This window comes from Galeopterus variegatus, unplaced genomic scaffold, assembly GCF_000696425.1.
Source record: "Galeopterus variegatus unplaced genomic scaffold, G_variegatus-3.0.2 Scaffold13250, whole genome shotgun sequence".
Classification (NCBI taxonomy): Eukaryota; Metazoa; Chordata; class Mammalia; order Dermoptera; family Cynocephalidae; genus Galeopterus; species Galeopterus variegatus.
The window spans coordinates 19991-33317 of NW_007739361.1; the positions used below are offsets into that span (position 1 = coordinate 19991).

Below are 13327 nucleotides of genomic sequence, written 5' to 3' on the forward strand. Positions count from 1 at the left end.
TTATTTAAAATAGTCAAACTCATAGAACGAAAAACGGAATGGTGGTTGCTAGGGGATGGGGGGAGGGGGAAATGGGAATTACTAACCCACAGGTATAAAGTTTCAGTTATGCAAGATGAGTAAGTTCTAGAGATCTGCTTTACAATGTTATGCCAATAGATACCAATACTGTATTGTACATACTTAAAAATACGTAAAAGAGTAGATCTCATGTTAAATGTTCTTACCAAAATAAAATAAAAGAGAATTTTAATAATTCAGAATTAGATTATAGAAGTGCCTCTCATATATTGGGTAAAATCTATCTTTCTATCCAACTGGGAGAAATAGCATTAACATATTTTTGTAATCACGAAAATCTCGCAATAAGAAACCCTGAGATGGTTTTCAAGCTATGGATAGCAAGAAACTTCCTGGCGAGTTATTGCATAAAATGATGGATTTCCATGAGAAGAGGTCTAGGAACACTTTTTTGGTTGTAGCCTGTTAGAATTAGCATCCACTCATCCATTCCTTTCTTTCTTTATTTAGGACATCTTTATTGAGTGTCTCTAACACGTTCAGGCTGTCCCTGCTTTCATGGCTATTGCCGGCTACAGGGGAAGATCAATTAAGAAATCACACAAATGAATGCAAAATTTTACATGTGGTAATTGCCACAGAGCATATCACAGGAGGCCTTGACTTAGCTAGGAAGCTTCCCTGGGATAGTGCGTAAAGCTTTCCTGAGATGTGATCGTGGTGCTGAGACCTGACGGTGAGTGGCAGCTTGACCAGGTTAGAGGAGTGAGGGCAGGGAGGGTGACAGAGTGGTTCAGACATGGGATCAGGAGCCGAGACCCTGTGGCAGAGGGAGGGTGAACATTTGAAAGAAGCCAGTGGGGCTGAAGTAGCAGGAGCAAGGGCTGGAATGCTACGAGGCTGGCCAGGGTGCCTGGGGCAGTCTTAAGGTTTGGTCTGTATTCCTAGAGCCCTGGGAATCCATTGAAGAGTTTCAGGTGGGACTGTAATGTAACTTAGGAGTGTTTTCAAGAGGCAGGAGTGTAGCTGTTTAAGCTACCTTCATTCACATGCCCAGAGAGCAGAGCATGAAGGGCAGAAATAAAATGACCTATAGGATGGGTCATCTAAGTTCTAACTCAGTGTTCAGTGGACTGGGAAGCTGTGAAAGCAACACGCTTTGGTTCTCCTCCTCTGGGAAACGTATTGAACAAGCAGCAGAAATATAGTCAATGCTTCACCAAGTGCAAATACCAATCACCGCAGGATGAGAGAAATCAATTGAGATAATAAATTCAGGAAAATGATGGTTTTATTGACCAGCAACCCATTAAGCAAATTGAAGTTCACTCCATTGATACATTTTTGTTCTTACCTAGCACTTTTTTCTCCCCACAACCCTCAATTTTGTGTTTACTGTTTTCTTTGTTCTCTTCATCACATTAATACATGTTTAGGAATCCCGAAACATTGTTTAGTACATCTTTTTGTAAACCACAGAAATGCTACTTAATTCCCCTTTACTTTGGATTTCCTGGCATGGAAATTAAGGAGTGTTGAGTGCAGAATCAGATACTCTTGCATCTTTAACTCTACTCCACCAGTTTCTACCTGTGACATCAGGCAAATTGGTTAGCTTCACTAAGCGTCAGGTTTGTCATCTATAAAATGAAGTTAATTATAGCACCTGCCCCATGGGGCTGTTATGAGGATTAAATGGAATAATGTCCATGAAGGATGTAGCTAAGTACTTATTGCTTGGCAGATGCTCATAAGTATAGGTAAGAATTTTATGCAGCAACTTCACTTCTGAATATTTATCCAAAGAATTGAAACTGGGATCTGAAAGAGATATTAGCATTCCCATGTTCATTGAATCACTATTCACAATACGCAAAATGTGGAAACAACCTAAATGCTCATCAATGGATGAATGGATTAAAAAACAAGGGGTATATACATGCAACGGAACATTATTCTATCTTAAAAAAAGAGGAACCGGTCTGTATGTGGGATCCGAACCCTTGGCGGGAGTGCCACCACACTCCCAAGCGGCACACTGTAGCAGTGCACCACCGGGCCGGCCCGATATGGATAAATTCTTACAAACATACAACCTACCGAGACTGAATCATGCAGAAATAGAAAATCTGCGCGGACCAATAATAAGTAAGGAGATTGAAGCAGTAATCAAACCTCCCAACAAAGAAAGGCCCAGGACCAGGCAGCTTAGCACCTTTTTGGAACTGATTTCGCATGTTCCCTCTACATAACCATCTAAATCTCCCAGATTTCTTCGAAATTACACAGTAACCAACTTTGTTTGGGGGAACTACAAAGTGGGCTAGTTTTGACCCCAAGGGGGAAATACATTTGAGGTAGTAAGTTTGCCCAGGGAGAGGTCTGTTTGCTATTTCTAGTGACCAGGAGAACAAACAGTGCTTAAGCATTTTGGGAGTTGGATCAGGTGAGACAGAAAAAAGCAACCACTCTACCCTACTCCCACTCACAATCCTGAATTCAGGCAGGAGAAATCACTTATAGATCTACCAGCAGGGGGAATATGAGCTCTTCCTCATTCATTAGAAGGAATCATGCAGTCAACACAGCTTTACATCCTTCTTATTCCTTGCCCAACTCTCCTATTTAGTATTATGACCATTTCAATGCCTCTTCCTCCTAGACAGCCATTTCTTGTTTTTTTTAGCTTTGACATATATGGCTAACTCCCCAGGAGCTGTGAGTAATTTAATGTGGTGTCCTTTGCTAGGAATTTAATTAAGAAACAAACAAAAAGAGTATTTTGCAGAGTTTGGAGTAAGGGAATGAATGCTTAGAATTTCGGACAACAGATAAACCAATGTGCTGACTTGCTTGCAGCCGGGGTTAGGAAGCTTGCACTCTCCTACTTTTCCTCCCTGCAGCTAAAGTCAGCTTTGATATGACCCCCATGAATAGCTGAGCAAAAGCACAGACACTAGAGATCAGTTTGGCACTGAGAGTGTGTACCCATCCTTCCAGCAATAAAATGCCTTTGTCCTAAGACATGCTTCATTTGGTGCCAAACTTGAAAAATACCTTGTCACAGCCTGGGGTCTCTATTATGGAAAACAAAGCCTTTTCTTTTATCAGGTGACCCAATAATGAGGTATAGTAGTTCTGCTCTGGTGGGTAGGGAGTAGGCAAGTAAATCTTGTATTCAAAGGACAGTTTATTATTTAGCTAAACATAAAACATCTTTAAATATAAAACATTAGCCTGCTTGATCAGTTGCTATTAAGACTGGATGTAGGAAGTTCCTTTAAGAAATTTTACAGAAATTCTCATTTCTCCTCTTGGAAACAAAGTGTGTATATTTGCAGCAATTACACATATGCAGGTGCAATAGTGAAAATCTGAAGTGAATGTTGGTTTATTTAAAGAGATTTTAATGTTAATTATACTCAATTCTTAAAGAAAAATAAGTTCACATATTTGAAAAGAAATAAGCAAAAATTTGTCCATCAACAGAAACTACTTAAATACATGACTCTCTTCTAAGAGCAATTGCACTATTTTTCAAAGGAGTCCATCAGATCTCTCTCCTTTGGTCCACTTCTTCCTATGTCCACTTCATCCACACACCTTTTAACTGCTTCCTGTACTTATGCCCTCGACTGAGATGACATGACTAAGGACTACTGATGAAATTAAGTTCAAGTTCCTAATGAAAAAATAAAAACAGTAGGCACCCATTTCCCTTTTGTAACCCTGGCCAAGTCTACCTTGTGTTTCCTGGCTTCTATTTGCAGAGAACACCTTCAGGGAAGAGGTTATCCTGTGCCCTTGGGATTCACATTCCTGGCACACTCAGGTATGCCAATGGTGCTAATTAATTCCCAGTTGAGATGGGGAGAGGTCTTGCACATTTGCCAACCCCCCTTTAGAGATGCAATTCCATGTGTGTCAGGGCTGACATTCTGCATCATATTTCGTAGTAAGCATCCATCCAGAGGGCTGCAGATTTCTTCAAGGCCCTGTGTAGGAGGAGTAAAAAAAAAAAAAAAAGATCATCAGGAGGTGAGACTAGTGTAAACGGAGCTACTGCTCCATGGAACATCTGCTCCTCTGCTCGGTTCAGGGCAATGCTGTCATTTGCAGTTGTAGCTGATAAATGTCTTTCTCTGTTGCCCAGTGGAGGGGCTCAAATACACTGAATTAGTTTTAGCAGGTGAATTCTTTCATGGAGGAGATTGAGATTTTATTTCATTTTATTCTCTTCTGTACCCATATACCAACCCATCCTCAATCCACCTCCCTACCCTATTTCATAATGTGGAAGATATTTTTCCAGGCTCTGGGGATACAGCAATGAAGAGGACAGATGTGTGACCTGTCCACATGGAGTTCCTGTTCTAACTTGGGAGAGAGATATTACATAATTCATTACCCAATATGACATTTAATTATGATTGTAATAAAGGTCACAAATGAAGAGAACCGGGTGCTGCAAGAGCATGTGACAGATTTAGTCTTTAGTGAAGACTAATAAGGAAAAGGCATTTGAGATGAGCCTTAGAGAGTGAATGGTAATTGACAAGGTAGTGTGAGGGGAGGAGGTGGTTTGGAAGAACATTCCAGGCAGAAGAAAAAGTAGCAAAGGGATGAGATGGCCAAGGGCAGGGAGTTTTGCAGTAACTTAAGGTAGGCCAGATATCTGGAGGTCAGAGAGGGAGAAGGGGGAACGTGGAGAATCTGAAAGTAGGCACCAGTCAGTGGTGCGATCAGCTCAGCCCTGGCTTTGTTGGCCTCAGTTAGGATACTTTTTAAATCCCCAATCATGAAAGAAAGAAAAAGTTATTAAATCTGGACTACTGGCTGTTAATTTGACCAGCACAATGTTCTCTAGGAAATTGTGTGTGAATGTCTAAGAATGAGTATGGATTTTCAGTTTCTGCATGCCTCACTGCTCTCATCAGTCACCCCAGCCTGATTTACACATTTAGACCCTGCAGGCATCTAAGTTTGCAGCAGTGGGCCAGGTGATGTGACAGTTCTTCCCACCATTTAAGTTCTAATCGGTGGCAACAAAGACAAGTAATACACAGCCTTGTTTTCAAGAAACTTGAAATTTAGTAGGGCAGGAAGGCATTTTCACTAAGTGCCTAGAAGGCAATAGGTAAATGGTATTATTATTATTATTATCATTATTGTTGGTATTGTTACCTGTAATCCTATGTCCATGCTGGGCACACAGGTGCCCCTTAATAATTGGCTGTTGGGTGAATGACTCACAAGCCAGTGAATAGTCTGGGGACTGACAGTGAGGAAATGAGAGCTGTGAGCTGAGAGAAATAGTGTTATTACCTGACGATATCTCCAAACGCCTTCAACATGGGCTTATTCACATACTGCAATCCGTGCTTGGTGCACAGTGACCTCACCAGAGGTGCCACCTTGTGATAATTATGGCGCGGCATTGTGGGGAATAGACTAGGGAAGCAGACGGGAGATACAAAACTTAGACCTAAAGAGAAACCCAAAGGAATTTTCTTTCTTCTATCACCAAATAAAATTATATCAGCAATTCAGACTCAAACTTGACCTTGCATAATACTTCTGGGAAGTTAAAAAAATGTTGTCAAAACAGTCTTACCTTATCTCTTATCACCTCTGTGAGTCATGTGGGTGGCAAATGTTTGGGAGATGCTAACAAAATAAATAATAGTTCCATCAAGTATGTTTATTTTTGGCAAGGTCAGATGAAGGTATGGGTTGTCTGTCATTTCACCCCACCTCTGTCTCTGTCTCTCTCTCTCCTCTCTATCCATCCAACTCCTGTCTCATGGATAGATGACTACTCAATAAATTCTAGTCAATGTACATGGGGAAAAAACCTAGGATAAGAATAACAAGTGAGGAGATATGGGATCTTCTCCCAGGCTTTCCACTAATCAGCCAGGTGACCTTCCTGGGTTTTAACTTCCTCTTTGATAAAATATAAGTAATGATTCTTTCTTATTTTGCTGAAGTTTTTAAGGACTACCATGAAAAAAAAAAGTATGAGAAAATCCCATGAACAGGAATAAGATCTCTTTCTGTCTGTGAGTATCTCAGATAAGTCTTAAAGAAGGTGTGGAAAGTCTTCCCCTGAGTATGCTGGATAGATGGACTCTCCAAGTCTTATCTTTTCTTTTTTGTTACTGTATGTCCATCTAACTGATCCATTGCTAAAGTATTGCCAGATACCATTTGGAAATTGCATCAGGAACTGGATTTCATTATTGATTATTTTGTAGCTTTGGTTCTAAAGAGATAAATATTTGAATTAAATTATAATTAAGTTCAACACAACTTGATTATCCAAATAGTGTGATTTTTCTTGTGTGCCACCAACAAACCAAATGTACAGAAAACAGTCACCAATTCGTAAGCCTGCAGGTTTCTAGAAACTGAGTCACTAGTACTTTTCCATGATTCTGCTCCATTTACTCAAAATTGTTATACCTCCTTCCTTTCTTTCCTCCTTCCCTTACCATTGATGGTAATAGAAATTAGAAGTATATAGAGAATTCTGATTTATATTTCCCACTCTGAGGTCCTGAGCCTAGGGCTCATCAGATGAGTGGATATGGAAAATGTGGTATATCTACACAATGGAATACTACTCTGCTATAAAAAAGAACAAAATACTACCATTTGCATCAACATGGATGGACTTAGAGAAAATTATATTACGTGAAGCAAGTCAGGCAAGAAAGAGAAATATCACATGTTCTCACTTATTTGTGGGAGCTAAAAATAAATAAATAAATAAATAAACACACAAACTAATGGGGGGAGGGGAGAAGACAGAATAACCACAAAAATTCCTTGAACTATTTAAGTCAAATGAACAGGTACAGTGCGGGGGAGGGAGAGAGGGTGGAGAGGAAAGGGTGAAGGGGCATGAAAATCAACTACAATGTATTTTGAGAAGTAAAATATAAAAAAATAATACTAATAAATATCATAATACATTTAAAAAAAACAAAATAATAAAAAAAACAAAGTAGTTTCCTTTGCAATCTTACACATTTTATCTTATGCATTTAAAAAACATTATCCTGAAAAAAAAAAAAAAAAACAAAAACATTATCCTGAGAAAGAGTTCATAGGCTTTTCCAGACTGCCAAGATTAAGAACTCATATAAATATTATTTAATTCAATGCCTAAACCTTAAAAAAAGGTTTAATTCTAACTGGGGTTGTTGCCATTTTAAATGTTACATTTGTGGCTGTTCTATGTTACTCAAAGTATAGTTCAGAGAATCTTGAGGTTCCTCACAACACTGTAATGGGATCTGCAAGGTCAAAATTATTTTTATAATACTTTCAAGACATTATTTGCCTTTTTCATTCTCATTCTCTCAGTGGAATTTTCCAGAGGCTACTAAATGTGGGATGCCATCATGACTCTGATGTCAACATATATTGGTTTTATGCTTGTTATTTTAAAATTAATTAATAAATATTTTAAAACTTCTCAGTTTCAATTTTAAATACAATAAATATTAAAGGATATATTTCACATAAACAAAAGCTTCTTGAGGTTCTCAATAACTTTTAAGAGTGGTCTGTTGCTTGTAGTCATTGTTAAGTGAGATGGAAGGCATTTGAAGGACCAAGAATCTTCCAGGCTAGTGAAGAGGTCTTGCTAACTTCATATACCAGCTATATACATGATATGGTAATATCTTAAGTTAACTAAATTTCTTAATATAACTTCATGCCAGGATCATCACATGGTAAGATGAGTGGAAAAAGAACAGTAGCTGGCTCACTATAATAGATATTTTCAGGGATATTACATGCAAGACAAAGTGAAATATTAATAAATCCCTTCCATAATAAAATTACAGGGCAAAGAACCAACTGGGAAAGTATTTATGGTGCATATTATAGACAATGTATTATTATCCCTAGTAAATAAAGAGCTATTGAAATTCAATAAGAAAAGTATGGATACTTAGATAGAACAATGGACGAAGAGCATGGGCAAGCAATTAACAGAGAAAGAAATACAAAGAGCCAATAAATATATGAAAAGTATTCAACCTAACTAGTGATTAAGTAAATAATAAATGAAAACTAAAAGATCAAAAAATAAGTGGTTCTGTGATCAAAAAGTTTGAGAACCACTCCTCTATGCCTTGTGGAGAGTCTACTGAGTTTGGCGAAGGGAGCAGGAAAATGACGGACTTTCCTGTCAATCACAGCACAGCAGGTGGAAGTAACTTTGGCCTAGGAGGCAGGGGTAGTCTGTGCAAACCTTTTCTCCAAAGTGCCAGACAGTAAACATTTTAATTCTTTCACAACTACTTAAATCTGCTGTTGTAGCAAAAGAGTGGTCATAAATAATATAAGCATGCCTATTTTCCAATAAAAGTTATATAAATAAGTTATTCAATTTCTTCCTGCCTCAATTTAATTATCTGTAAAGGGAGAATAATCATAGCGTCTACCACATGTAAATACATGCAAAGCACTTGACAATGCCTGGCCCGTGGCAAATATTCTATAAGGGTGAGATGTTATCATTTGGGGTGACCAGATTCTAAATCAGTACGGTTTGAAAGATTCTCTCTCAGGAACTCCATCACTACCTGAGTGCTGAGCCAGTCCCGGTTCTCCTCTGTGCTCATTTTCATTGGTATGTGGCTCATCTGGGTAACATATGCAATCCAGGGACTTTCAAGAAACCTTTCAGGGAAATAAAAGGAGGAAGTAATGACTCTTTGGAGTGTTTCTGTAGCAATCACTGGGCTTGCGTAATTCCTGGCAAAGCTGGCTGAACACTGGAGAAAATGAAAGGGACTCAGGTTCCAATAAAATGGTGGCGATTTTCTTCTTTGAAAGCCCTTTATATCTAGAGATGACACACTAGATATTCAGCCACATGACCTGTCCTGTTGCCAAATGTATCAGAGCAGTGACTCTAAAGTTTTCTGTAGCTATGTGCAAGGATCAAAAATACCAGGGGAACTTATGGGTATGTGCAATGTGATTGACAGCCTGGGCTTTGTCATTAGGTGGAGCTGGGTTCAAGTTCTGTTTTGACACTGGCCTCTGCTCTTACTTGCTCTATGGCCTTGGGCAAGTGACTTAATCTCTTTGAACTTCAGTTCCCTTAGCAGAAAAATGAAGATGATTCTATCTATACTGCAGGGTTGTGTGAGGATTACGCCAAATAAGATAAAGCATGTAAAGCCTTTAACAAAGTATCTGATGCATAGTAGTTATTATTATTCTTATGATTATTTAGGATTTGGGATAATAATGCAACAGAATGAGGGAGGAATAAATTGGAAAGTTGAAGAGAGCTATATGAGTAAAAATGATAGTCTGAAGTCACTTTGGTTTTGGGAAGAACTCTAGTCATAAAATAACTTAAAAAAATTCCTGTCCTGTCATTATCTTTGGCAGGGGTTATCATGTCCAACTAGATTACAGTTTTAAAGGACTTGGGGATCAGCTGAAATGCTTCAATTTGGAATCAAGCAAGTTGAGGAAAAAATGGAGATAAGGCAAATTCTTCTTCAAGGAGATTTCAACTATTTCAATTATTATTATTATTGTTGTTGTTGTTATTATTATTATTTATTATTTTTACATTTTCTTGAAAACACCTCAGTTCCAGGGAATGGGGCATGGTGCTATATTCCTCTGCTCTTCTCAAATAGCTCTGATAAGGAAGGCAAGAGGTCCATCTGGGTTTTGGGAACAAGAAAATATTCTTACTTGACCAAATATATGAGCAGCACAGTTCCAAAGATTCCATAGAAAGGGCCAAATGTGATAAAATATCGGATGTAAAAGCTGCTGACCCAGGCAATGTCCTGCAGAGAAAAGCACTTGAAGGTTAGATGCCCTGCACATAATTTCATTTTCTCTTCATTGGGCAGGGTTCCCTTCCTTTACCAGCTAAATCTTATGCCCTGTTCTCAAGGAAGCTATGTCTGGAGGGGATCGAGCATTTTCATTTCCCCTCTCCTAGCTGTTCTAGTTTCAGAATATGAGCCAAGTTACTCACCCCCCAATACCTTCGAAGGTACATCACTTGCATGGATTGCAGGTTAAAATATACAGGCATGAGGAGGGGCAGCCCAACTGAAAGAGAATAAACAAAGATGGTGAATAAATGAGCAGAACGTGAGCCCAGTGCAAGTCAGTGGGAGTCTACCTCCTTAACATGCCACTTCCGGAATGTTGGCTCTGAGAAGGGATGCAAGATGGAGATCCATAACTACCTCCTGGACTCCATTGGACTTTCCAAGTCTGAAAGGCTGAACGAGGAAATAGGTTCAATTTCCGTCAAAGGGTCTAGGGGAGGTTTGAAGATATATGTCATTTTTGACAGAGCCGTCTTTGAAGAGCTTCTTCTCAGAGCTTTCAAGTTTTTTCAAGGTCATTCAAGTCCTTCAGTTTCCCAACATCCTTGGGATTGGGTCCTGTCACAATATGTTGGGGTGGCAGAAATAAAGAAGGTATACGCCTTTCCTCGTCAGAGAGCTATTTACCTGCTTTCCCCCCAGCACCATTGAGGCTTCCTAGAGCACAAAGGAGTTATGGAGACCCTTTAGCTTATGACAAAGACTTTCTCCTTGACCAAATTTTAGTCAGGGTCCCCTGAGCCATCTTCTCAACTAGGCCTCAACGTTAGCCTATGAAGACTTCAAACTCTCAGCACAATAATCTTATTTGCCCCTATACTTAGCCTCAAACAAACACTAGCACAGTTTCTCATAGCTTGAGGACATATCTCTGGGATGATCCTAGCCCTGTTAAAGTTTCTGCTGAAAAAGCTCAATGCTGCCAAAAGAATTAATACTTTATTCCAGTCAAAACCTGACTATAGTCAACTGATATCCCTTTTCTTAGAGCATTTACAATAAAAAACCTTACAATTGCAAGTCCTTTCTTTCTTCCTTTGACACGTATCTTCCACAACCAGAAATGCTATTCTTAAGGACCTGGGGAGCCATCCCTTTGAAATGTAATCATCAAGAAGGATAAGGCCCCTTACTCCCAGTCTCTGTGGGAGTGTAGGAGCCTAACTTTGCCAGAAAACTGCAAGTTAGCAGACACAGATGGTCTGACCTATTGACATTGACCAACTCCCCCATCTCTATCCCATCCCCTGACATCTTTTAGAACTTTTCCTTCAGCATGCCCCAGCATTTTAAAAGCCTCTCTCCCACTTTTCATTTCAGTAGAACTAATCTCAGTTCATATTGAAGTCTCTCACCCTTACTGCAGTAGCCTGAATAAAATCTGTCTTGCTGCCTTTGACAAACGTCCAGCTGTGTTTCTCTGTAACAGTTTGAGTATGACTCATTTGTACCTGAAATGTTGAGCTGGCATTGGAAGGGAAAGGACACAATGAAACAGCTCTTGGGGGGCAGTGTTATTTGTGAGGTGGGCATTCTGCAGCGCATACACACCATACACTCATTCCTCATAAGCTAAGGGCATATTGCACCACTGCACACAGGGGAGGTGAAGGCACAGTTCTCAGGGAAGTTCAGAAAAGAAACTCCAACAGCTTTTTCTTGTGCAAGCACAAACTGAATTAGGTGGAGGATCAGCTACCTTTCAAATTGGGGCACTAAGGTCCTCATTCCTCTTTTTGGTCATGCAAGAAAGAAGGTGGGTGTCGAACAGTTTTGGGGATGGGAGAGGCTGAATTCCAGCTGTAGAGGAGGCAGCAGTGATGGCTGACCGCACATTTCAAAAAATGTACCCACTGGCCATCCTCCTCAGGCATGTTACAGGTGACCTCTAGTGGCCTACACTTGGACAAATCAGATCGTCTGAAACAGTGTTTCTCAGCCTCAGCACTGTTGGCATTTTGGTCCAGATAATTATTTGTTATAAGGGGCTGTCCTGTGCATTGTAGAATGTTCAGCAGCATCCCTGGCTTCTACCTATGGGATGTCAGTATCATCCCTTCCCCTCCATTGTGACAACTAAAAAATGTCTCTAGATATTATCAAATGTCCTCTGGGGATCAAACTTGTCCCTGGTTGAGAAGCACTGGTCTATGGGAAATGTTTGGTTCCATCCCTGATTTTGGTTTATTTCTCAAATGTGTAAGTATGTTTTACATGAGCAGATTTGGAGGTTCCTTGACAATTTTCTTTGTTTTCAAGAAACAGAGTTTTTTGAAACTCTCTCAAGAGAGCAAACACTTTCACTTATGATGCCTTTTTTTTTCTTGGTATCAGAATTACTCGGCTACCCCTATTTCCTTTCAATCTGGCACAGTTTCCACAGCTGCATGTAGGCCATGGGAACAGCCAGGTTTCTTCCACACAGAAGCTCTATAAGTGCCTTTTATTCCTGGGCCTCCACCGTTTTTTGGAATCACACTGTAAATCCTTCAGCATTATTTTCCCATCTTTCTTTCCTCCCTCCTTAAATACCACTATTATTTTCTCTTGACTGGTGTTTCATCTTTTTCAAGATGAGAATCCCAGATGCAGGACCCCTTGGAGCATCTTCTTCCTTCCCTGCCCCACACCCAGCGTGATGAGGTGCTTCTTAAAAATGTGTATTTGTTTTTCCCTTTTCCTTTTCAGATTTTTGCCCCAGTGAATCTGAAACAAGACATACTACATTTCTCCATAACAATGAGACATGGGCTGGTCTCTGTGAGAGGATTCCAATTGTTCCTTCTAGCTTGAGCACTAGCTCACTTCAAGGGAATGTGATGACATGGGAAACAAGACATACTACATTTCTCCATAACAATGAGACATGGGCTGGTCTCTGTGAGAGGATTGCAATTGTTCCTTCTAGCTTGAGCACTAGCTCACTTCAAGGGAATGTGATGACATGGAATGTGGCTCTAAGAGACTCACCCATGTAGAAGTACAGGTGCTGCTTTTCATAATCGATGTATTTGATTTTCTTCTTGCCATACTAAATGGAGAGAGAATAAAACTAGAATAAGGGACAATACTCCTGGTCATCACACTCAAGGACACGCGTGTGTGTGTGTCTAAAACCTCTATGGAAAGAGCTAGTTGATAGTTTTCATTGGAGTCAAACCTGAGCCAGTAGAAGAACCAGAACTGTGATGAGAAGAAATGTTGTGGCTTTTCTGTGCTTTAATTAAATGTGGGCAATCCTTGCATAAATGGATTATTCCATTGGACTACAGGGATTGTGATCATTTTTTTCATTCCTATGGAAGTCATTTTGCAATTTTTTCTCCTTATGTGACGTGAAACAGTGGCTGAAAAGTGACCCTTCTTTTTTTTTTTTTTTTTTCCTTTTTGTCTTTTTTCATGTCCTGCAACTGATC

General features: G+C 39.6%; 1 protein-coding gene across 1 annotated transcript in view; it reads right to left on the reverse strand.

Moving 5' to 3' along the window:
• Positions 1 to 3964: 3964 nt before the first annotated feature.
• Positions 3965 to 13327, reverse strand: part of LOC103581523 (fatty acid desaturase 2-like protein FADS2P1) — a 12670-nt gene continuing 3307 nt past the window's right edge. The window contains exons 2-8 of the mRNA XM_008563340.1: positions 12882 to 12942; positions 10052 to 10128; positions 9760 to 9857; positions 8625 to 8721; positions 7249 to 7322; positions 5347 to 5472; positions 3965 to 4016 (exon numbers count right to left, since the gene is read on the reverse strand). Coding sequence (XP_008561562.1) covers positions 3965 to 4016; positions 5347 to 5472; positions 7249 to 7322; positions 8625 to 8721; positions 9760 to 9857; positions 10052 to 10128; positions 12882 to 12942 — 585 coding nt within the window. The remainder of the gene's footprint in view (positions 4017 to 5346; positions 5473 to 7248; positions 7323 to 8624; positions 8722 to 9759; positions 9858 to 10051; positions 10129 to 12881; positions 12943 to 13327) is intronic.